This window comes from Piliocolobus tephrosceles, chromosome 10, assembly GCF_002776525.5.
Source record: "Piliocolobus tephrosceles isolate RC106 chromosome 10, ASM277652v3, whole genome shotgun sequence".
Classification (NCBI taxonomy): Eukaryota; Metazoa; Chordata; class Mammalia; order Primates; family Cercopithecidae; genus Piliocolobus; species Piliocolobus tephrosceles.
In genome coordinates, this window is record NC_045443.1 from 93,488,076 (window position 1) to 93,512,518 (window position 24,443).

General features: G+C 42.4%; 1 protein-coding gene, 1 long non-coding RNA gene and 1 other non-coding gene across 6 annotated transcripts in view; 2 read left to right on the forward strand and 1 right to left on the reverse strand.

The window, feature by feature from the left end:
- Nucleotides 1–4,778, reverse strand: part of LTA4H (leukotriene A4 hydrolase) — a 36,815-nt gene extending 32,037 nt beyond the window's left edge. For both annotated transcript variants that reach the window (XM_023230949.3, XM_023230858.3), the window contains exon 1: nt 4,483–4,778. In XM_023230949.3, the coding sequence (XP_023086717.1) occupies nt 4,483–4,641 (159 nt within the window). In that variant the 5' untranslated portion in view covers nt 4,642–4,778. The remainder of the gene's footprint in view (nt 1–4,482) is intronic.
- A 143-nt stretch (nt 4,779–4,921) lies between these two features.
- Nucleotides 4,922–20,574, forward strand: LOC111555216. Of its 3 annotated transcripts, none has more exons than XR_002735487.2 (5): nt 4,922–5,164; nt 6,552–6,631; nt 15,132–15,237; nt 16,053–16,159; nt 20,291–20,574. It is a non-coding gene; the product is annotated as an uncharacterized LOC111555216 (long non-coding RNA). The 3 variants fall into 3 exon arrangements; XR_002735484.2 differs by lacking the exon at nt 20,291–20,574 and adding an exon at nt 17,620–17,777; XR_002735462.2 differs by lacking the exon at nt 20,291–20,574 and having other exon boundaries at nt 16,053–17,777.
- Nucleotides 5,148–5,219, forward strand: TRNAD-GUC. The gene has a single exon. It is a non-coding gene; the product is annotated as a tRNA-Asp (tRNA).
- Nucleotides 20,575–24,443: the final 3,869 nt, after the last annotated feature.

Genomic DNA, 24,443 nt, shown 5'->3' on the forward strand with positions numbered 1-24,443 from the left:
AAAAAAAAAAAAATAGGGTTACTCCTTCATATCCCAGTATCTCTCTAGTCTCTTCATAGTCTAGTACCTAGTTCTGAATAGCTATTCAGAATAGCTAACTTGTTTTAAAAACTTAATTTGAGTATCTTGTGTTTATAACAACACATGCTCATATAGATGAATTAACTGGGTCATTTCCCAGTGGAACATAGTCTGTTTTCTATATTGCCTAAATTTTCCAAATCTGTTCAGAATCAGAAGTGTCATGGTGACAACTATTTTTTGTGAAATCTTTTGATATCCCCTGTGTTTGTTATAGCAGTTGGCCCTACCCTTTCCTATAATACTTACTGTACTGCATTATAATGGTTTCTTTTTCCATTAGACTAAGGGTTCTAAAACAGAGAATGTTACTTAGGTCTGTATTCCCAGGGTTTAGCACTCTGCCTCAAAAACACTAGGTGTCAATTAATGCATGAAGGAGGTCCTAGACCAAGAGAAAACAAAAACTGCAATGTTTAAGCTGTGTATCTCAAGTCCTAAGCCTCAACTATCATTTGCAAACTACTTTTTAAAATTTCCCTTCAAATTTCAGTGATGTTATTTTTAAAAAATAGTCAAAAACTGTAATAAGAAAGAAAAAGAAAACTGGATCGTTGACAAGTTGGATGTAGTACTTTTTAAGAAACGTGGTAAGCATCAACAGCTTTACTAATGATAGGATATAATTTATTATGTTTCACAGTATCTTCTTTGAACAGTACCTCCATCCCCTCAAAAACCAGTTGTACTTCTCAGTAGCTGGTCAGTTGCCATGGAATAGATATCTGATTCCTTTTTTGCACAGGCCGGTAGGAAGCTCCATGTCAACCTTGTGGCCCACTTCTTTTAAAGTACAGAGGGCTTTATGCCATAGATTTTGTTTCACCTATCCTTATCTCTCTTCCTCCAAATTATGTAATTATTTTTAATCTTATACTATATATGTTGCTTCAAGCAGTCTCAATCCTTTCTAGAACAAAGGAGAGTTTTTTTAAAAAAAAGCTTTATGCCTCACTATGATGTCTGTATTTACATTTTCTACTTGCTATGTGCAGGGATATGATGGAAAAGAAAAAAAAGCATAGGTTTATGTGTGAAACACAAAACTAAAACTAAAAAACTACCTTGATTTGATTCCCAGTTGAGCCATTTACTTAGTGAAGACAAGATGGTTTGCAGTCATAAATACCTATTGTTAACTGCTGACTTCTGCCTTGGCCATGGCACTAAAACCTCAAGCCACTAACCAAAAGAAGACCTAAACATTTCTGAAAGTTTCAGTGAAAAGAAAAAAAATGTTTGAAAGTTATCATAAATTTGGAGGATCAAACTTCAGTGTAAATAAAACAAAACTTGAAAAGAATTTTAGAAAGCTGAGAATTTGTCCAATTGAAGCTCCTTCAGCATTCCTCAACATCACAGACTCCAAGAATGGAGAGGAAAAGAAGACATGATGTCTCTCCTGACTCAGCACTGGCACTGGGTCTTCCATCTCACCTCTGAAATTCAGCTGGCACTATTATCAATGTAGCCCATGTTAAGCTTAGGTACTGTTTTCTAATCTGTTTTCTAATTGAAATCATCCATTAATCAACCTTTTGAATGTCCTCTACATGCCAGACATAGACTATACTAGTTGAGATACAAAGAGTTATGAAACACAGTCTCTACATTCAAGAGTCCACAATCTAGTGGAGGAAAGAAACAAGTTAACTTTACATAAATATTAATTAACTAATTAATAAGGTTAAGCTCCTGGTCTAAGGCTTTTGTCATAAATAAGCAAACAATTATAAACAGATGTCACTTTGTACTACAAATTGCCTTCCTTGTATAACATCTAACATTATTATAATTCCTTGCTAAACAGACATGCCAACCAGAAATTACAATTTTTAAATCTTACTTTTTTCTAGATTTGGGGAATGTGAAAACAATGAGCAGATTTTTAGATTGGGACATTCTTCTCAAAATTTAAACATCCTGACTCTTGCTTACTTATAGAACAGAGGTAAAGTTTTTATTTTACAAAAGTGATGAGAACACATAGACACACGGGGGAAACACACATGGGAGCCTACTGGAGGGTGGAGGGTAGGAGAAGGGAGAGGATCAGGAAAATAACTAATGGGTACTAGGCTTAATACCTGGGTGACAAAATAATCTGTACAACAAACCCCCATGACACAAGTTTACCTATATAACAAACCTGCACATGTACACCTGCACTTCAAATAATTTTTTTTAAGTTTTTATTTTACAAAACAGAGGTAAGTGTGAGGTCATATTAAGCAGCAGAAAGCTATAAAAATTTTCATTTTTTTCCAGCATAGTTTATAATTTAATTTTTTAAAATAAAGGTGAAGAGCAAGAACTTTCCAGTTAACTGAGAGCTCTGAGTGGGTTTGGGGCTTAGTCAAGGTTTTATTATATCTTAAACCAACTGGAATATTTCTTCTGAAATATATGTTGCAGCTAAAGATTCAAGGAAGAATTTGCTGTCCATATATTAGAAAAACCTCTTTAAATTTCTTCCACTAGCAACCTCGGTTTTGGTTTGGAATCATTCACATCTGAACACAAGTTTCCTGAATTGCTTAATTTTTAAATCTCTAGTACTTTTGAGTGTAGGACATATAAACACATGTTCAAATATGGCAGTCCCATAGTGTGGCTTTTCTTCTTTTTATTATTATACTTTAAGTTCTGGGGTACACATGCAGAACGTGCAGGTTTGTTACATAAGTATACACATGCCATGGTGGTTTGCTGCACCCATCAACCTGTCATCTACATTAGGTATTTTTCTTAATGCTATCCCTCCCCTAGGCCCCTACCCCCCACAGGCCCTGGTGTGTGATGTTCCCCTCGCTGTGTCCGTGTGTTCTCATTGTTCAACTACCGCTTATGAGTGAGAACATGCGGTGTTTAGTTTTGAAACTGCAATGAAACAGGACTTCAGCCCTGCCCAGGCAAAGTTGCTACTGCAATTAAAGATAGCATGGTACTTCAAGAAGACCAAAGTGCGATCTACAAGGAAATAGATGCCTTCTTGCTTATCTTTCTTTCTTATAGTACTTTTGGTGATTACGTATCCGTACATAGAGGAATCGACCTATTTTTCAAATCAATCAGTTTAGCAAAATGTTGAAGGCCAAAGAGTAAGAAAGTTAAGTACTTATTAGTTCATATTAATGAAATCAAAATGCAGATCTTTCCTACACAAATAGGAAAAAGAGGCCTGAAAGCCACCAATTCTTATCTGCCCGATCTGATCTGATTGCTTATTGATGTGCTTTAGTAGATTTCACCATGCTATACTGTGTAAAATACACGTGTAGCATTCTGCCCTGGTGAAGAAGCCGAATTTGGCAGTCTTTTCCTGACCCTCTTATTTCTAAAATGCTCTTCTATGAAATTCTTCAGGTGAAAAGTACAAACCAAATACTATCGGGCAATTTGAGCAAGAACATTAAATATAGGTTATATGATACAGGTAAAATCATTGAATAATATTCCATGAATCTACAACCTTTCTTCATTCCAATGGTTACAGAGTTTGTAGAAGTATGTGTTTTCTAAGTGAAATAACTACTTGGCTCCTTGGAACCAACTATTAATAAAGCGTATTGAATCATCCTTAGAAAACGTGAATGTCCCACCCGTCCTTAAATTACTAGAAGATAAGAAAGTTGGTAAGATGAAAAAGTAGAAAGGACCCTGAAGAGAGCTGCGCCTAGAGTTAGCAAGACGGGACTGTTAGTTTCAAAGTAGCGGGGAGAGAAGAGGCCTGCCCGGCCCGGGGCTGGGAATCCTAAGGGGCTTGAGAACGACTAGCAGGGAGATCCAGGGAACTGGGAGGGAGACGGATGGGTGGTGCCCTGCAGACCTGTGGATTGAAATAAGGGTTCCTGGGAGGCAACCGTGGGATCAGGGATCGACAGGACATGGGATCTGAGACTTGGGTGAGATTGTTGACTGAAGAAGATGCGCTGGGGGCTGGGAAAAGTCTGGGGCCCGAGGAAGGGGGTTCTGGACCGCAGGCCGAGGCAATGGGGAGGCCATAGGGTGATTAGAGCTGGGAACTAAAATTATGGGGGCTATTGCAAAGATGACACCTAGGGCTGGGTGAGTTGAGAGGAGTGGACAAGGCGAGGGATGTGCCCAGGGACCTCGGAGACAGGATCGGGGCGAGGGGCGGAGGAGACAGACGTGAAAGTGGGGGGTGAGGGAAGGGATGCAGAGGCTAAGTGGGGTTGAGAGGGGGTGCTGTGGCAGATCTGGGGACCGAAGAGAAATGCACAATATGAGTTGGATGGGGGCTACAGAAGAGCAGACAGGGACGTGGGGCTAGGCAGGGGCCGCGGCGGGCTAAGCCGCAGATCCGGGAGCCCGCAAGAACTAGGGGCGTGGGGCAGGGAGCCCGGGAGAGGCGGGCACTGGGCAGGCGCCCCACTGTACCAGGCTGCGCAGATTGTCCTCCTGAGACTGGACCGTGAGAGCGGCAGTCCCGGTCAGCGTCCGGCGAGTAAAGTCGACGCTGCAGCGCAGGTGCAGGTGCTTGGTCCGGCAGACGGAAGCCGGAGAGGCCAACGAACAGGTATCCACTACCTCGGGCATGGCTCTGGGGGATCACACCGCACTGCGACCTCCACCCTAACGCTCAGCTACCAGACTCGTCGATAGAGAACCTGAGGAGGAGGGATAGAGGTAAAGAAGAAGGGGAGGGATTCACCGTGCACGCCGGGAAAGGAAGTTTCTTAAAGTCAGACGAGCGTTGGCGGATGAGTGAAGGAACTACAAGTTCCATGGTGCCGCGCGGAAGCGGGCGCTTGGCTACCTGGGAGCGTGTGTGTTAGGGGTGTTGAGGGGGACCGAGAGTGCTGCTGGAGCTGGGGAAGAAGAGAAGGGGAGTCCGGGCAGTTAGAAGAAGGGTGGCCTGAGGGAAATGATGAGAAGGGGAGGGGGAGATAAAACAGAACACTACCATTTTGGTTCTGTTCAACTTCCGTGGAAGTTGTGGTGGCAAACGTAAGAAAATCGGGTCATCGGTGGGTGCATGTAGCGAGGGCCGGGCGGAGCAAAAACGTAGAAAAGGCCTATCAGAAGAAATGTTTTCGTGCGGTTCCTCGTTAGTATAGTGGTGAGTATCCCCGCCTGTCACGCGGGAGACCGGGGTTCGATTCCCCGACGGGGAGGCACGAGAGTTGTTTTTGTTTTATTTTTTAGCAATTCAAGATTTAAACATGTTTCAAGTAATTCAAGGTTTAAACGGTTGTTTTGTCAGCTTGAATGTTTATTATGGACATCCCCAGACCCTGCAGCTCTCAAACGGAGAAAGCCAACGTTCTCATCTTAGAAAACTAATGAATTTCTATAAAAGTTATGCACTGGCCGCAATGGGAGTGCAGAGCTGGGACGTCTAGCTCAGCTCTGGGGCCCTTGTGGCAGGTGAAGGAGAATTGAAGGATGCATTGCCTTTAGGGTGGGGCCTCAAAATTAAAACTGGAAAAATTAGAAGAGGCTGGGTTTCGAAGGACCTTAAACAGGTGACCTTTTAATCCTGGGTGCATTAATGGGGGACCCATTGAAGAGTTTTCAGCAGGGGACTGATAACGCATGGTTAGACTCATGTTGTAAAATGTGGTAAAACCATTAGCAGGAGATTTAGGAAACTATTAAAATGGCTCAATCAGAAGATGCTGGGAGCCTGACATAGGTAAGTAGTAAGTTAGGATAGAGAGGAAGGAATGAATGGTAGGAATACTTAGGTAAGTGGATTCACAGATTGAGAGGAGACTAAGGGGGCCCAGTCTTTTGGCTTCAGTGGCTGGCTAGTCATTAACCAGAGGTAGTAGTCTATATGAAGAGGACAGTATGTTAGGCTGTACTTACATTGCTATAAATACCTGAGACTGGGCAATTTATAAGAAAAGAGGTTTAATTGGCTTACAGTTATGCAGGCTGTACAAGAAGCATAGCTCCGGTATTTTTCTGGGTAGGTCTCAGGAAGCTTACAATCATGGCAGAAGGTAAAGAAGGAGCAGGTCTCTACATGGCCAGAGCAGGAGCAAGAGATTGGGGGGTCCGGTGCCACACTCTTAAACAATCAGATCCTACAAGACACTGTGGCGAGGACAGCACCAGGCCATGAGGGATCTGCCCCTGTGACGCAAACACCTCCCACCACGCCCCACCTCCAACACTGGAGATTATAATTCAACATGAGATTTGGTAGGGACATATATTCAAACTAAATCAGACAGATTTAAGGGGAAGACGCTAAATTCAATTTTGGACATGTGAAATTTGAGAACCTGTGAGGGTCGAAGCGGAGATGTCCATGGGTCACTTGGATATTTAAATCCATAGCTCTGGGGAAGTGTCAGGTAGACATGACCATGTCACATAACATGGTGAATCAAATTATGACAGTGGGTAAGCTCAACCCAAGAAGAGTGTGTAAAGATAAGGGTAATGAAAACAGGTTGGAAGCTGAGAGAACACCAGAATTTTTTTTTTTTTTAAAGGGCTAGAGGAAGAGAAACTTATGAAATAAACCAGGAAGAGCCAGCCATCAATACCAGATGCAGTCCAGAGGACCACCAAAGTGAGAAGTGAAAATTCTCTAGATTTGGCAGTGGGGTGAGAGTGGGGAAGGTGGTGGTTTTGTTTACTGTTGTGATTTGGTTGAAGATGGAAACCAGAGAGTGGTGGATTGAGCAATTAAGAGAAGAGGGAGGTGGAGCATAAACCACTGTCAAGTTGCTTGGCCAATGTGAGAAGGGAAGATAAAGGGGCAGCTAGAGACGAATGCAGCATTGAAAAAGCTTCTTTTTTTTTTTTGAGACAGTCTTACTCTGTCGCCCAGGCTGGAGTGCAGTGGCGCGATCCCGGCTCACTGCAAGCTCCACCTCCCAAGTTCACACCATTCTCCTGCCTCAGCCTCTCGAGTAGCTGGAACTACAGGTGCCTGCCACCATGCCTGGCTAATTTTTTTGTATTTTTAGTACAGACGGGGTTTCACTGTGTTAGCCGGGATGGTCTCGATCTCCTCACCTGTGATCTGCCCACCTGGGCCTCCCAAAGTGCTGGGATTACAGGCGTGAGCCACCGCGCCCGGCCAAGAAAGTATTTTTTAAATTTTTGCTTTTTAGGGCAAGAGAAACTTTAACATGTTTAGATATAGAGGTGAAAGGGCTTCTGGAGAAGAGGAAAGTTTCTACAGGAGGATCGACTCAGAGGCAAAAAGGTAGAGATAGAAGACAAAAGTAAAAATTTCAGAGGTGTGGGGGATAGTTGATGGATGGAGGATGCTAGTATGGCTCAATTCTCTATCAAAACTGACGAAATTTGGCTCCAGCAACAACAACAACAACAAAATAAACGGCTATATTTCTGGATATCCTTGTGTTGGCCCCTGCAAACTAAAGGAAAACAAAATAAAACCAAAAAAAATCCCAAACTATGAATTCTAATACCTTACACCTGCATAGGTCCTAATTCATAGGGTGTAAGAATCTGTGATCAATATTTGCATTTTGTGTTTTTTTGGCAAGATTTTGTCCTGTTGCCCAGGCTAGATACAGTGGCGTGATCACGGCTAACTGCACATTCAACCTCCTGGACTCAAGCAATTCTCATGCCTCAGCCTCCCAAGTAGCTGGGACTACAGGCACCCGCCACCACGCCTGGCTAGTTTTATATTTTTTGTAGAGACAGGGTTTTGCCAGGTTGCCCAGGCTGGTCTCAAACTTCTGGGCTCAAGGGATCCACCTGCCTTGGCCTCCCAAAGTGCTGGGATTACAGGTGTAAGCCACCACGCGGAGTCACACACATTTTTTGAGGTCACCAAATCTAGGGTGACAAATACAATAGATGCCATAGAATTCATTTATTCAAATGATACACAATCAAATCATCTTCTTTATCTAGTATGGAGAAAGGGTAGTTTGTTTGAATAAAAACATCATTATCACCTTCTATTATTGATTACCAGGAACCCACAGAGTTTATGCCACTTGTGTTTAAATGAAAATATCCACAGACAACCACAAATAAATTCCTCCGTTAATATAGTCATCAAATAGTAAATACACAGTAGGAATTGTTTTGTGAGATGCCACTCACCCCAAATATAGAATGTACAAAATTCGCAGTTTACAAGCAATTGGAGTATTATTGATCTCCAATGGGAAATTGAGAATGCTTCCAAAAATGAAGCTTTCCACTGCATCTATAAAAGAAGGGTAAGGCTGGGCACAGTGACCCACACCTGTAATCCCAGCACTTTGGGAAGCTGAGGCAAGCAGATCGCTTGAGCCCAGGAATTCAAGTTCAGCCTGGGCAATGTGGTAAATCCCTGTCTCTACAAATAATAGTAATAACAATAATAAAAGAAGAGTAATATCAGGGTCTAGTTACCAAAGGAGACTTAAAGATGAAAAGACGATCTATATAAAATATTATGAAAAGAAATAATACCTATATTTATAGAGCCATATGAACAGGAAGAATTCCAGCCCTGTTGTTCACCTGGAAATGTTACTTAATCCCTCAATTCCCCTCAGGATAATTGAGGCACCTGTGGCCCATGGAGTTGTTGAAAAGATGAAATGAGATAAAGTATGGGAACTGCTTGGCATTGTGATTGGCACAGATTGGGCATTTATTACATGTTAGCTAATAGGATTATTGCTGTTGGCTTTTATTTTGTCTATTTTAACCACTTTAATGTTACTTTTCCTTGTGTTAGCAAGAGCTTTTAAGACAACCTGGGAAATGAGAAGCAACCATGGTTTGTACAGCAAAACAAGTCACACCAAATTAGGCTTCTAAAAAGGAATGGCAACATTAGCAAAGATCATATGTTTTGAAATGCATTTACGGGAAATTTCAATTGTTGCACAAATGCTTCCCTTAAAAGGGCAAAAAGACTTTGCATTGTTTTCTCCCCTTCCTTTACATATACCTTTCCTTTCTTGAAATAGTCAGTGTAATTTGCAGATATTTATTAAATGCATTCTACTACATTGTGCTGCCTAGAAAATAATTGGGAAAGGCTCTGTCTTACCTCTTGGATAATTTATACGCTAGTATCCCGCTATACTAATGACCTAAGACAACATGGTGTTAAGAGGAGACTAAGGCCCAAGGAAAACTATACATGAAATTCTAGAGGGACAAGTTCTATCTCTTTGGGGAAGGTCAAGAATAATGTCATGACTGACGTAGCATTTGAGATGAGATTTGAAGGATGAGCAGAATATTAATAGGAAAAATGGTAGGATTGAGTATGGGGAGTGGGAGGTGGGCAGATTTTCAGATGGACTTAGCAAGAATCAAGGCATGGGGCCAGAAGTAGAGATGTGTTTGGAAAAGAACAATTCTGAAGGTACAAAATCCTACAGGTTAATGCAGTGCCCTCACACACTCCTCAATAATCTGCCTTACTTCTTTCCTCTCCAGGTATACATCTGGCGTGACAGAGATCATTAGTTGTCTCCTAATACCTATATATCTTTTCATCCTTAGTAGTAAAACCTTCCATGTTTAGCTGGACACATGGCCACCCGGAAGTAGATATTTCCCAACCTTCTTTGCAGTTAGACCATGTCATTAAGTTCTGCCCAATGGGATGTAAGTGGAATTGTCAATTACAACTCCTGGGAAGTGTCCTTAACAGTAACTTTATTTTCTTTTTAGCCTTTGCTCTATTCTTTTCCTGGAAGGTAGATAAGATACATTGATGGCTAGAGCTCTAACTACCATGTTGTATCATGAGGTTGGAGCTGTGTGCTGAGAGTGGTGGAGGAGCAAAGTAGAAGGAGCTATGAGCTGGAAATAGCCAGGTGTCTGGGGATCGTGGAACCCCCATGTGAACTGCTCTGAATTTCTTATCTTTGAGAAAGAAAGAAATTTCTACTATGTTTAAGACAGTGTTATCTTGGGTTTTCTGTCCTCTACAGAGAACTCAATCTTTCCCAAGACTCCTGGTCTCAGTTGGGTGAGTTTATCAGTTTTGCCCCAGATACTTGCCCTTATCTGTTGGTTTTCCACCACATTATCGTGGACAGATCTTTCTTCCTTCTTGCTTGTGTTATCTGCTAGAGCATTCTTTCTAACGTAACATCTCACTCCCCTGCTGAAAATCCTTCAAGGTCTTACTAACATCGCCGGTTGATATTATCTGCCTTTTTTGATTTAAGGCCCATTTTCAAATACTATAATTTTTGGCGTAAAATCCAAGGGATTAAAAGATGAATGTGGGCTTTTTTTTTTCTTTCAAGAAAGCTTTGGCAAACTTTTTTAAATAACCGAGTATTCACAGTATATTATAATACTATTATATTTGTATGCTTTTATGATTTTTTAAATCTGAAATTATATTAAAATGAAAGATGAGTCTCATTTCTTGTGTAAGTTCACTTTTTTGTTGTTATTTTGGCATTTGATGTTTGTAAGAGTTGAGAATCCTAATTTTCTGAAAAATGACATGGAAGACTGCAGCAGTACTTCTGGACTGCACACTTGGGTGCTCTTCGAGACCATGTTGCCATTTAAACAGAATGGCTTTCTCCCTTCACTCTGCCTGCTTATGTGGTCTAGCTAGCTCCTGATTAAACTCTGCCTCTTGCCTCTTTTTTGCAGAAATGTGTATCCTCTGCATGCATCAAAACATCACACTATACCCCATAAATACATACACTTTTTATATCAATTAAAAAAAAACCTAGAAAAGAAATGTGTATCCCCCTTTACACCAAGTTAAATCATTCAGCTTATTATCTCCAAAGTAGTATAAACCCCCAGTTTTAAATCAAACATTTCTTTTTGTTTTTCCTTTTTTTTTTTTTTTGACCGGGTCTTGCTCTGTCACCCAGGCTGACGTGCAGTGGCATGATCTCAGATCATTGCCACCTCTGTCTCCTGGGCATGCAAGTGATTCTCCACCTGAGCCTCCTAAGTAGCTGAGACCACAGGCACAAGCCACCACGCCCAGCTAATTTTTGCATGTACATATATATACAATTTTTTTTTTTTTTTTTTTTTTTTTTTTTGTAGAGACAGCGTTTTGCCATGTTGCCCAGGCTGGTCTCGAGCTCCTGAGCTCAAGCAGTGTGCCCATCTCAGCCTGGTGTGGCAGGCCAGGTCTCACTAATGCAGGCCTCAATAACAACTGTTTCAGTGCTAACCAAGTGGTTAAGTTCGATATTAAAAGCCGGTGCCCCATACAAAGGCTGGGATGTAACAAAAGCCCACCAAGAGTTGTGCCCAGGCCTTTCCTGAACCTTAAAGCATGGTTAAACAAGTTCATTGGGAGTCTGAAGGAACTCCCCAAACCTCCCTGATTTAGCAGGAGACAAGATCAGAGTAATCACCCCAGCATCTGCACCCATTTAGATTAAGTAAATTTACTGACACTCCAAAGGTCTTCAAGACTCAGACCTTAGTTACAGACGAAAAGACGTTAATCATTTATGTCTTTTGATGAATGCACACTTACATGTAGACATATAGCTTAGAAGGTATATAAGCTCTGGAAAACTTTGTAATTTTGAGTTGGTCTGGTGATAACCTCCAGGCCTTCTCCTTAGGAAAAAAATAAAAGTCACTATTCCTGTAACTGGTTACAGGACTGCACCTTCACGTCAGCCTATCTCACAACTCCACGTCTTTCCTTATGTGTTATTTCTCCAGAAATATGTTGCTCCTCTTTGCTTTCTCCACATTCTGCCTGGAAAATTCCCTGACTGGCAACCTGCAGTAGTTGGCAAAGTGAGAACTTGTCGGGTAGACCCGGGAGGTGAATTGAAGGGGAAGGCAGGGACTCGAAAGAACCTCACATGCCTTGGGAAGGAGCTTGGAACTTACCTTTAAGGCTGCAAGAAGTCGACAAGTCTTAACCAGGATATGCATGGTCGGCACTTGTCTTTTAGAAAGATTGCTCTGTGGCAGCATGGGAGACAGACTAGAGGAGATGTAGACAGGAGGAGAGAAAATAAACTCCCAAGCCCATGTATCCTCTTGCCCTCTTCCCTTGTTGCTTTAAAAGATAAACATGTAGGTCTTTTCCATTGAGAAAGTTTTATTGGTAATTATTATAGGAAAACCGACTGGAGAGAGAACAAAAGTAGGAGCTGGGAGAGCAATTCTCAGGTGAGAGATGGTGGTGGCTTGGACACAGGAGTCAGCAGTAGCATTAGTAAGAAGTGATCAAATTCAGCATAAATTTTGAAGGCAGACCTACTAGGATTTCTTGGCAGTTTAGATATGGAGTATGAGGGAAAGGGCAGAGTCAAGGGTAATGCCAAGACTTTTGACCTGATAAACCAGGAAAATGTAGTAGGATTAGCTGAGAAGGAGAGATTGTGGGAGAAGCAGACTGGAGTGGGGGAGGGTAAATTCAGGAGTCCAGTCGTTTTTTTTCCCCTAATTTTATTTACTTACTTATTTAGAGACAGCGGTCTTGCTGTGTTACCCAAGCTGGTCATGAGCTCCTGGCCTCAAACCATCCTCCTGCCTCAGCCTCCCAAAGTAGTGGGATTACAGGTGTGAGCCACTGTGCCCAACTGTCAATCTTTCACATATTCAATCTGAAGTGTCTGTGATTCGAGGGGAGTTGCTGAGTAGGCAATTGGACATATGAGTCCAGAAGAAAAGCTGGAACTGGGTTGGAGGTACACATTTGGGAGTTTAGCATGTGGATGGCACAGGGGGAAAAAGAGAAACTAGCCATGGAGACTGGAAAGGAATGGCCTTGATGAAGAAGGAAAACCAAGAAAGTCCATGTCTTGGATGACAAGTGACATCTGGAAAAATAAAGGAATGGTGTGGTCAGGAAGCCTGATGAAATTCTGACTATAGATGACTCACTGTTTTGTGTAGAAAGGGGGAAGAGAATTTATTCTAAAAATTTGTTCATATCTTCATAAAATACTTCCGGAGGGATGCTCAAGAAACTCATGGTATTGTTTGCCTGTGTGGACAGAGAAGGAAGGCCAAGGAACTGAGGTGAAAGGTAGATATTTCAACTGAATAATCTTGTAAGCCTTTTGAATTTTAATGTGAATATATTTCGCAGTCAAAAGGTTATTTATTGATATGAAAAAAATAAAGGTCACTGGAATCCCCAACCACAAACAAAAGCAGCCTTTGCTGACTTCCTGTGGACTACATAGTGTCGACCACTGGCCCCATGGGGCTCTGCAGCTTCCACTTGAGTGGCTGGACACACCCTGCGTCAGCCATGCTGAACCAAAGTGTTTAAGCTCTCTGCACTCTCTTGCCCTTCCTTGAGCCTGCATGCTCTTCCCGCTCCCACTCTTCCCACAACCTTGGCAGGGTTCTCCTCCTCCCCTTCAGGACTCTGCCCCCCACCCTCTATTCTGGGCTAGAGTCTAGTAGAATCTCCATCGCTAAGACAAAAAGGTGCATATGACACCCTTCTCTTCCTCCCTTCAGTGTGTGAGCAAATAGAAGAAATTATTTCAGCCACCTTTTTAATGTTCACCTTACAACATAGTTGAGGCAATCCTGACCAGTTTCTCCATCTTCTGTGAAATTTCTCCTTCCTTGTACGGCCATGCACACGAATTCTATATTTATAGTCGCATCTCCAGTCTGTTGTGCATGTCAAGAAAAGGTTTGGGACAGGGCACGGCAGCTCATATCTGTAATCCCAGCACTTTGGGAGGCCAAGGTGGGCAGATCACCAGGTCAGGAGATCGAAACCATGTTAGCCAATATGGTGAAAACCCATTGCTACTAAAAATATAAAAATTAGTCAGCCATGGTGGCATGCACCTGTAGTTCCAGCTATTTGGGAGGCTAAGGCAGGAGAATCGCTTGAACCCAGGAGGCAGAGATTGTAGTGAGCCAAAATCGCACCACTACACTACAGCCTGGTGACAGAGCAAGACTCTATCTCAAAAACAAAACAAAACAAAACAAGGTTTGGGCAGTTGGAAAAGCCAAAATGAAAGAAGCACGAGAAAAAGTTCTGCTAATTTTGTAAAATAGCGTAAGTGGTCTCCTCCCAGATCCCTTTCTGGCACCCCACCCTACCCCATGGTTGACCACAGAGTCTGGAAAGCCTCCCCAGCCACCCATGTCTCCTCCCACACAGTTCTGTCTTTTATTTCTCTGTTTGTGTCCTTGGGAGGGACTGGCCTGAACCAAATAGGCTGTCAAGCTGTCCTGAGTTGGAGCCAGACAGTGCCCACCATCACATGGCATTCTCTCTTAGGCCTCACAAAGTGTGTTTGAAGAGCAGCAGCATCTGCACCTCCTAGAAGCCTCATCGGAAATGCAGATCTTGGCCGGAGGCAGTGGCTCACACCTGTAATCCCAACACTATGGGAGGCCGTGGTGGGCGGCCCCACTTGAGGTCAGGAGTTCAAGACCAGCCTGACCAACATGGTGAAACCCCGTCTCTACTAAAAATACAAAAATTAGCTGGTCATCGTAGTGTGCATACCTGCAATCTCAGCTACTTGGAAGGCTGAGTCTGAGGCATGGCGCACACCTATAATCCCAGCTCCCTGGGAGGCTGAGGCAGGAAAATTGCTTGAACCCAGGAGGTAGAGTTTGCAGTGAGCTGAGATCACACCACTGCACTACAGCCTGGGCAACAGAGCAAGACTCCATCTCAAAAAAAAAAAAAAATGCAAATCTCAGGCCTGCTCTGACCTACTAGATCAGAATCCACATTTTATCCAGATCCCCAGGTGATCTGTGTGCATTTTAAATGAGATCACTGCCTTAGAGGCTCAAGAATACTTGGGGCATTGGAGAAAATTCAGTTCAAGTGTTAATCAAACATGTCAGGACTCTTTCTCTTGGGGTCCACTGCCCTGGACCCCCAAATCAGTAGTCTCTTAATACCCTAGTGTTATCCTCAACAAAGAAGTTACCACACTGCATCATTGTCAGTTTACTAGTCAGCCTTCCCTACTAGATGGTGTGTCTTTAAGATCCTGACTGTATATTCTCCCTCTCAGCACATGACTGTTGTATGAATGAACAAGTGTATAAATGAGCAAATGAGATTTCACAGGAGGTTCCAGGCATCCTTTTATTCAGTGTTTCACTCTGTGTTGACTTTGCAGCAAAGAAAAAGCCACCTTCTGCACCTGCCCGTGTCCTCTGATGCCACCAGGCAATATGTTTGTTTGCGATACAGAATGCCCTTGCCAGCCCACCCCCCAACTAATGGTAAACACTTTCAAAAACATTGTTATTGAAGCATACTATCCATTCATAAAAATGCACATATTATAAGTGTATAGCTCACTGAACTTTATAAACGGAGCATGCCAGTGCAATCAGCACCCAGATCAGAAACAGAACATTACCACCACTGCACTAGATGCCTCCCTTAAGTTCCCTTTCAGTCTCTATAAAATCCTGCTTCCTAGGGGTAACTGCTGCCTGACTTCCAATAGCATATTGCCTTGACCTGTTTGGCTATTTATCTTTCCTTTGCATAAACAGACACATACAGTATATTCTGTCATGCCTGGCTCCTTGGCTCAACATTCCTTTTGCAAGATTTCTCCATAATGTTGTGTGTACATCTAGGTTGTGCATTCTCACTGCTGTACAGTGTTCTATGTGTGGATATACCATGATTTAGTTATCCTTTCAACTCTGGATAGACATGTGGGTGATTTCCAGTTCTGAGTTATTATTATGAATGATGCTGCTCCATAGCAGTACATGTCTTTCGTTGAACAGATTGTAGCCAGGTTTTGACATGCTGCTTTGAAGTTTAGACAGTTGTACCCTGCCAGGAGATTTCCTTTAAGACCCCTGCACCAGTCCAGAAACATTCACTGCATTGCAGCAACCTGGTTCTGCAGTTGTTGACACAAATCCAACACCCTTCTCCCTACCCCAGCTTGAGTAGGAGTTAAAAGTAGATGAAGTAGGGAGGGAAGCTGTTTTCAAGTTACAAGAAAAAGTTCTTTACAACTGCTGGCCTTGGTCATACTTGATTTTCCTCTCATTCACTTCCGTTTCTTTTCCAGGTAAGCCTGATTGCAAGCTTTGTTGTACCTGTTTCTTTCTGACTCAGAGATTCCAGCTCAGCTTATATTTTTCCCACTAAGTAGGCAGTGACATTTCATCACAGCAGGTACTTACACCTTTTGTTCTGATTACTTAAAGCACAAGTAGGTTTTGATAAGTGTTTGCAGGGTTTCATTTTCAAAAGTCCTATTTTTGTGTCATATTTGTTGGCTTTGAGCCCAGCTTCTCTTGCTCTGCCAACAGAGCAGGTTATCCCTGTTTGCCCGTGGAAATAACATTTTCATGAGCAAAGGCCAACCCAAAATGCTTTCCTCCTAAATGTTCTTCTCATCTACAAATCCATATTTGAGGAACCATTATTTTGTCATTTCTTACAAAAGACTTCTTTTATTTGAAATTCAGAGTTGAGTAAACCCGTGGAAGAGACACATGGTTCACTCGCTCTCTGCCCTCTCCGACACGTGTCTCAGGATTTCTTAAACCCAGCCGAGCACTTCTGCATACCTCTGAGACCTGGCCCCTCCTCCCTTCCCAGCCGCTTCCCCTTGGCTTCCAAAGCAGCCCCCTTCTCCTTTCTTCCTCACACACACCCTACACCCCACTCAGTTCTATCCAACCAATGCATAGTCCTGGAAGGCCCTCCATACCTACTTCTCTCACTTCTGCTCACTGCCCCCGTTCTCCATAGATATATTCCCGGTGTGTTTTTCTCTCATTTGGTCATTAATTCTTCTTGACCATGAATGTCACATACCTATGTATGTATGTATGTATGTGTATGTATATATCATATATGTGTATGCAGTTAATCCTCATTATTCATGGATTTGGCGTTTACAAGTTTGCCTACTTGCTAAAATTTATTTGTTATCCCAAAATCAATATTTACAGAGCTTTTGTGGTCACTCTTGGACACACTCAGAGCTGTGAAAAATTTGAGTCTCCAGAGGCACACAGTCTCAACTGAGGTTAAACAAAGTGACCCTCTGCCTTCTTGCTTCTGCGCTTATACTGTAAACAAGTGTCCTTTTTGCAGTCTAGTGTCACCTTGTTTATACATTTTTGTGCTTTTCATTGGTGATTTTGCAGTTTAAAATGTTCCCCAAGTGGGTGCTGAAGTGCTGTCTAGGGTTAAGCGCAAGAAGGCGGCGATGTGCTTTAGGGAGAAAGTATGTGTGTTAGATAAGCTGCATCAAGCATGAGTTACAGTGCTGTTGGCTGTGATTTCAATGTTAATGAATCAACTATATATTACAAAAGTGTCTTTAAACAGAAAAACATATACATGTGATTTTGTATTGATTGACGAAAATGTGAACAGAGGCTCTCAGGAGCCTACTTACTGTATTTTCCCTGGGAGCAAAGGTTCAGCATTCACTAATGCAATGTTTATGGTAACTTTCTAGGATGTAGTTACTGCAAATCATGAGAATCGACTGTATATATTTCTTGTCCGTCTGGTTAGTTTTTATTTGTTTTTTTATACCTCTCTCACTCTGTTCCCAAAGAAGTGGAGGGGGCAGTTTCTTCCAGGTATACCTTACAATTCTGTTGTCTCTGTTGCAGCCCCCAGCTCAGTACAAACAACATAGCAGTCCTCAAAAGATTCAAAAGGAATAAAAGACAGGAATGGAGAAAGGAAGGAACAAAAGTAGGAAAGATGGCAGAACGAAAAGACACACCATGGAAGCAGAGGGTGCTGCTTATCTAAGCAGGCATGGCTTCCCGGAACTTCTCTTTTTTTTTTTTTTTTTTTTTGAGACGGAGTCTCGCTCTGTCGCCCAGGCTGGAGTGCAGTGGCCAGATCTCAGCTCACTGCAAGCTCCGCCTCCTGGGTTCACGCCATTCTCCTGCCTCAGCCTCCGGAGCAGCTGGGACTACAGGCGCCCGCCACCTCGACCGGCTAGTTTTTTGTATTTTTTAGTAGAGACGGGGTTTCACCGTGTTAGCCAGGATGGCCTCGATCTCCTGACCTCATGATCCGCCCGTCTTGGCCTCCCAAAGTGCTGGGATTACAGGCTTGAGCCACCGCGCCCGGCTCCTGGAACTTCTCATCTCTCCAAAGTGCTGGGATTACAGGCTTGAGCCACCGCGCCGGCTCCCGGAACTTCTCATCTCTCACTTCTTAAATGTTTTCCTCTTTATTTCATAGAATCATTGAACTAGAATAATATAATATCAGAAATCAAGTTATATTTTGTGATAGATTTGACTTTTTCTGCTGCTCTTTGCAAAGTCTAACAGAACAAACCTTCCAGGTTCTTTGATTTTTTTTTTTCAACCTTTTCTTCTCCCTCTCCTCATCCTCTACTCCTTGGTCTTCACTTGGAGAGGAACAATTCTAGAACTCCCGAACTCTAGGCCAAAAGGAAGTGGGCACTCATGGCAGGCATAAACACACTTACGGTGAATTATCAGACACCTTTTGTGGGTATAAACAGCAGGGTCGCGCACTTGTCCCTGGGAAGTTTGCAAACGTACTGGGAAAATGGGGAGTATAAAATGAAACCACGAAAGATCAGTGTGGGAGACTGAATAATCAAAGGGTATCCAGGTGAAGCAGTCACAAACGCTGTAGGAGCTCAATGGAGACATCAGTGGGCATCTTCCTGGAAGCAGTGAGGCTTGCATGGAAATAAAAAACAGGGGGTTCTAATTTTTGTTATTGTTCACCAATATCAGCAAAAAAGGTGGGCACACCCTCAATAAATGTTTGCAAGTTCTTTACATGTGCTAATTAATCATATCTCAAGATGTAAAATACATTGAGGGCAAGGTTTACTCTTAACAATGGTCAATGTAAATCCTTACTTTAAATAAGCATCGTATGATTTGCATGGGGAGCACCTTTTGTCAGATCTTATTTGTCATCATTATTTTGTTTTGTTTGTTAATGCACTCATCTTATCTTGGAGTAGGAGAATTATTAGGTCTGCTAATCTTTCTTGTTGCTCACTGTTATTTTGCTATGGCAGCTCAAGCTAAGACAGAAATTGGTACCAGGATGGGTGCTGCTATAACCAATGTATGCAAATAGCAAAGACATGAAATCAACCTAGGTGCCTATCGATGATGGATTGGAAAAGAAAATGTGGTACATATACACAATGGAATACTACATGGCCATAAAAAATCTGTCCTTTGCAGCAACATGAATGCAGCTGGAGGCCATTATCTTAAGTGAATTAACACAGAAACAAAATTAAATACTGCATGTTTTCACTTATAAGTGGGAGGGAGATAAACATGGGGTACACACGGGCATAAAGATAGAAACAATAGACACTGGGGACTCCAAAAGGGGAAAGGGAAGGAGGGAGGAAAAAGAGCTGAAAAACTACCTATTGGGTACTATGTTCGTGTTCACCATTTGGGTGACAGTTCACCCCAAACCTCAGCATTATGCAATATAGTCATGTAACAAATCTGTACATGTACCTCCTAAATCTCAAATTAAAATAATAAGGCCGGGCGCGGTGGCTCAAGCCTGTAATCCCAGCACTTTGGGAGGCCGAGACGGGCGGATCACGAGGTCAGGAGATCGAGACCATCCTGGCCAACACGGTGAAACTCCGTCTCCACTAAAAATACAAAAACTAGCCGGGCGAGGTGGCAGGCGCCTGTAATCCCAGCTACTTGGGAGGCTGAGGCAGGAGAATGGCGTAAACCCGGGAGGCGGAGCTAGCAGTGAGCTGAGATCCGGCCACTGCACTCCAGCCTGGGTGACAGAGCGAGACTCCATCTCAAAAAAAAAAAAAAAAAAAAATTAAAATAATAATAATAATAAAGGCCAAAGTAGTTCAGAGGGAGGAAGAATTTGCATGGTGAAATTTGCATGGTGAAATTGGCATCCATATGGTGCATAAGGGATATCTTTGGATCTTCTGGATTACATTATATACATTTTTTTAATTAAAATAAATTCTGAAAATGTGGAAGCAGTGATGATGCAGGGCGATGGGTGAAGGCTAAAAGAGTTTTGAGATACATGCTAGAAAAAGCCAAGGTTGCTGTGAAAAAATTGCTAAAGATGATTCTGGTGAGCACTCAAAAAGAACTTCCATCTGCTTTCTTTGAGGATGCGTAAATAATCATGAACAGAATACTAGCAGAAATATAGGTGGCAAAGGCTATTCTGTGAGGCCTCAGATGGAAATGATGAACATGTTATTGGACAATGGAGAAAATCCTTTTTATAAAGTGGCAAAGAACTTACTGAATTGTGTTCATGTTCTAGTGTTTTGTGGACAGTAGAACTTTCAAGCAATGAAACTGGATAGTTGGATGAGGCCATTTCTAAGCAGAGTGTTGAAAGAGCAGCTTGGTTCACCTTGGCTACTGATAGTAAAAATCAAGAAGAGAGAAATGAATTGAAGAAGAAATTGTTAATCAAAAAAGAATTGGCACTTAAAGATTTGGAAAATTCTTAGCCTGTCCTTATTGGAAAAAAAAAATGAGAAAACATGTTCAGAAGAGTTAGGCCAGGCATGGTGGCTCATGCCTATAATTCCAGCACTTTGGGATGCCAAGGCAGGCAGATCACTTGAACTCAGGAGTTGAAGACCAGCCTGGGCAACATGGTGAGACCCCATCTCTATTTTTAAAAATAAGAAAAAAAAGAAAAGAAGATATTATTTTTATTTTTTATTTTTTTGAGACGGAGTCTCGCTCTGTCGCCCAGGCTGGAGTGCAGTGGCTGGATCTCAGCTCACTGCAAGCTCTGCACCCCCCGGTTTTACACCATTCTCCGGCCTCAGCCTCCGGAGTAGCTGGGACTACAGGTGCCCGCCACCTCGCCCAGCTCGTTTTTTGTATTTTTTAGTAGAGACGGGGTTTCACCGTGTTAACCAGGATGGTCTCGATCTCCTGACCTCGTGATCCGCCCTTCTCGGCCTCCCAAAGTGCTGGGATTACAGGCTTGAGCCACCGCGCCCGGCCAAGAAGATATTATTAAGAGTGTGGCTGGTCACCCATCTGATAAGGAGAGTAGTGGGAGTATGAACTATGGACCTAATCAACCATCTCAACAGAAGCCAGAAATAGAGTTGGGATTATTCCAGGAGAAATAATGCTTTAGTCCCCACAGTTGGGACTAAAAGGAAAAGAGAAAACAAGATGGAATGAAGTCAGGCTGTGAATATGCAATATCCTTCAGGAAAAGAGAGGAAGGGTCCCAAAGGCAATTCGGACATCATCAGGGCTGCTACTGCCACCACAGGCCCAGAGTGCACAGGCCCCTGGGAACAAGGCTGCCTCCATCTTGGTTTCAAAGAGTGGGACTGCTACTCAGCAGTCATGTGGGTGTGGCACTCACAGAGAGCCATAGGGGCAGTGCTACGCTGAGCTGAAGAAGCAGGGACACCCCACTGAAAGATGGGGGTGATACCTTCCAGTGGTTCTGGAAGGGAGGACCACCACCTCAGTTGGCCTACACACAGAGCATTCTTTGAGCCAAAGAGGATTGTATTTCAGTTTTAAGGCCTAATGAAGTTTGCCTTCTAGATTTTGGATTTCCTTGGTGCTTGTCAACCCTTTCTACCTTTCAATTTCTCCCTTTTGGAATAAGAATATCTATCCTGAGTCTGTTCCATCATTGTATTTTGACTTGTCTGGTTTCACAGATTCACGGTTGGAAAGGAATTTTGCTTTAGGGTGAATTTTGAGTCTCATTCATATTGGATTTAGAAGATATTTAGATGAGACTTTAAACTTTGGAGTTGATGCTGGAATGAGTTGACTTTTGAGACTGTTAAGATGGAGTGAATGTATTTTAAATGCAAGGGGGATGTGAATTTTGAGAGGGACAAAGAACAGAATATTATGAACTAAATGTTTAAGTCTCCCCCAAATTCATGTATTGAAACTCTAACCCCAAATGTGAGGGTATTAGGAAGTGAGGTCTGGGAGGTAATTAGGTTTGGATGAGATCATGAGGGTAGATCCCTTGGGATGGAATCGGTGCCCTTATAAGAAGAAGAGAGACTTGAAGAGAGACTCTCTGTCTCTGCCATGTGAAGATACAGTAAGAAGGTGGCCATCTACAAGCCAGGAAAAGGGGCCACGTCAAACACTGAATCGTCTCACAGTCTGAACTTGAACTTGTCAGTCTCCAGAACTGTGAGAAATGACTATCTGTTGTTTAAGCCACCCAGTCTATAATATTTTGTTTTGGCAGCCTTAGCTGACTCAGGCACTCACTTATGCTTACATTCTAACTTCTAAATTAAGGCTGCAATGTATGAAACATGATCATAGAACTTGTAATTATCTGAGAATCCAGAAAAATCATGAGACTACACAAGGTTTATCCAGGGGCAGAGGAAATATCAGTTCACTGAGAAAAATTAAAGGGACAGTAGAAGAATAAAATATAGTTGTTTATAATTCTATCTTACAAATTATGCTTGTGAAGCCAAGTACATAAATAATCTTAAAGATTTAGTAGTTTCCACCTGCATCCAAATAATTGCTGTGTGCCTATGTCCACACTACTTTGGAAACCTCTAATGAATGAATGTGTAAAGTTTGGATGGGTATTTGAGAGGGAAAATACTTCTTATGAGGTTGACAGTTATAAGCAAAGTTAGGAACAAAAAGCAAATTCAGAAAAAATCTCATCTTTTGTTACGGGCTAAATGTGTGTCACCCCCTAAATTTATATGTTGAAATCCTAACCCCCAAGGTGATGGCATTGGTAGATGGGGCCTTTGGTGAATGGAATTAGTGCTCTTACAGAAGGGACCCCAGAGAGCTTGTTTGCCCTTCCACCATGTGAAGACACAGGAAGAAGGCACCATCAATGAACCAGAAAATAGGCCCTCACCAGACATCACATCTGCTGGCATCTTTATTGTGGGCTTCTCAGCCTCCAAAATTATGAGAAATAAATTTCTGTTATGCATAAGCTACCCAGTCTCTGGTATTTTGTTATAGCAGCCTGAATGGACTAGGACACACTTCTTGAACCCCGTGGTGTTTTTCTGAAGAATGAATGCCTCATATTTTACACAAGATGTCTGTGTGCACTGGGGCCATCTCGTCTACCCTGGCCTGGTGATCAGGGCAGGGAGTCATTGAAGTTTCCCGTTCTCTAAAAGTGGAGGAAATGGCAGCCATGGGGAAGTTGCCTTTTGCTAACACAATTGAGCCTTGAAAATAATATACAACTATTTTTGTCATATTCCACTGGGTCACACAGAGCAACCCCAATACAATAGGAGGGCACTCCACAAAACCATGAGTACCAGGAGGGGTGATCATTGGGAGACTCCTTGGAAGCTGGCTGCTCCTGTCAAGCAGGCATTATCATTATCTCTGTTTTACAGAGGAGAAACAGAAGCTCCAATAAATAATTGCTCAAGTCACTCAACTTAGAATAGGCAGGTCTGGGGTTCAAACCCAGACAATGAGACCCCAGAACACATGCTTTTAGAGCACTGCCTTATACCCTGGCCTCACCACAGGCCTTTCTTTCTAACTTCCTCTCTTCCCCTCACTGCGCAAAACATTGCCAATGAGATTTTTCCTTTTGCTTAGACCATTTCAAAAGTCATTGTTACTTAAAGGTGGAGGTTGGAGGATTTCCAAAGAATAAAATATGCAGAGAATATCTAACCAAAGTTCCTAACACATACACAATTCAGAAAATGTAATGCACAGACAAGGGATGACAAGACTATTGACCCAATTTCAGAGCTTGACGTTACAAAATGAACACAAGGCAGTGTGGGTTGTGTGCGTGTTCTGTTCAGTTTCTCTCCTTCGGGGGTGTTTGGGTCAGTCTGTTGTCTCATGAGACTGGGTGGGCTAAATTGAGCAACATTTTGCTATAATAAGTCTGCAAGATTAGACCTTAGGCAACAAAAGCCGGAAAGAGAAACTACATTTCCTATAAAATGTGGAACTGTGGGATAACAGTGTGACAACACTATGACTACAAAGGGGGAAATTTATATATGAGAAGGAACTGGATTGCATGTTACCTATATAAATGATCGTGAGAAAGAGAAAGTCGTGTTGTTCTTTTGTTGTGATCTTTTAAACCGAATGTATAGTGCATTGAACCAAATAATTGTAGGCCATTATTTTAAAGTAGGTTATAGCACAACATGAATTAATAATCACACCAATTTTATTTTACTTCATTGGATTTATTTAGCAATTGTTTTTAGCACTTCCTATACCCCAGGCCCTCTTCTAAGCACTTTAAAATGTATTAACACATTTCAATTAATCCTTGCAAACAGCCTGAGAAGTAGGTACTATTACTGTTCCCATTTTACAGATGGGGAAACTGAAGCTTGGTGCAATGAAGTAACCAACCAAGATTCAACTGGGATTCAAACCAGGCATTCTGGCTCCACAACCTACCTTTTTCATCTGGCTCTCTG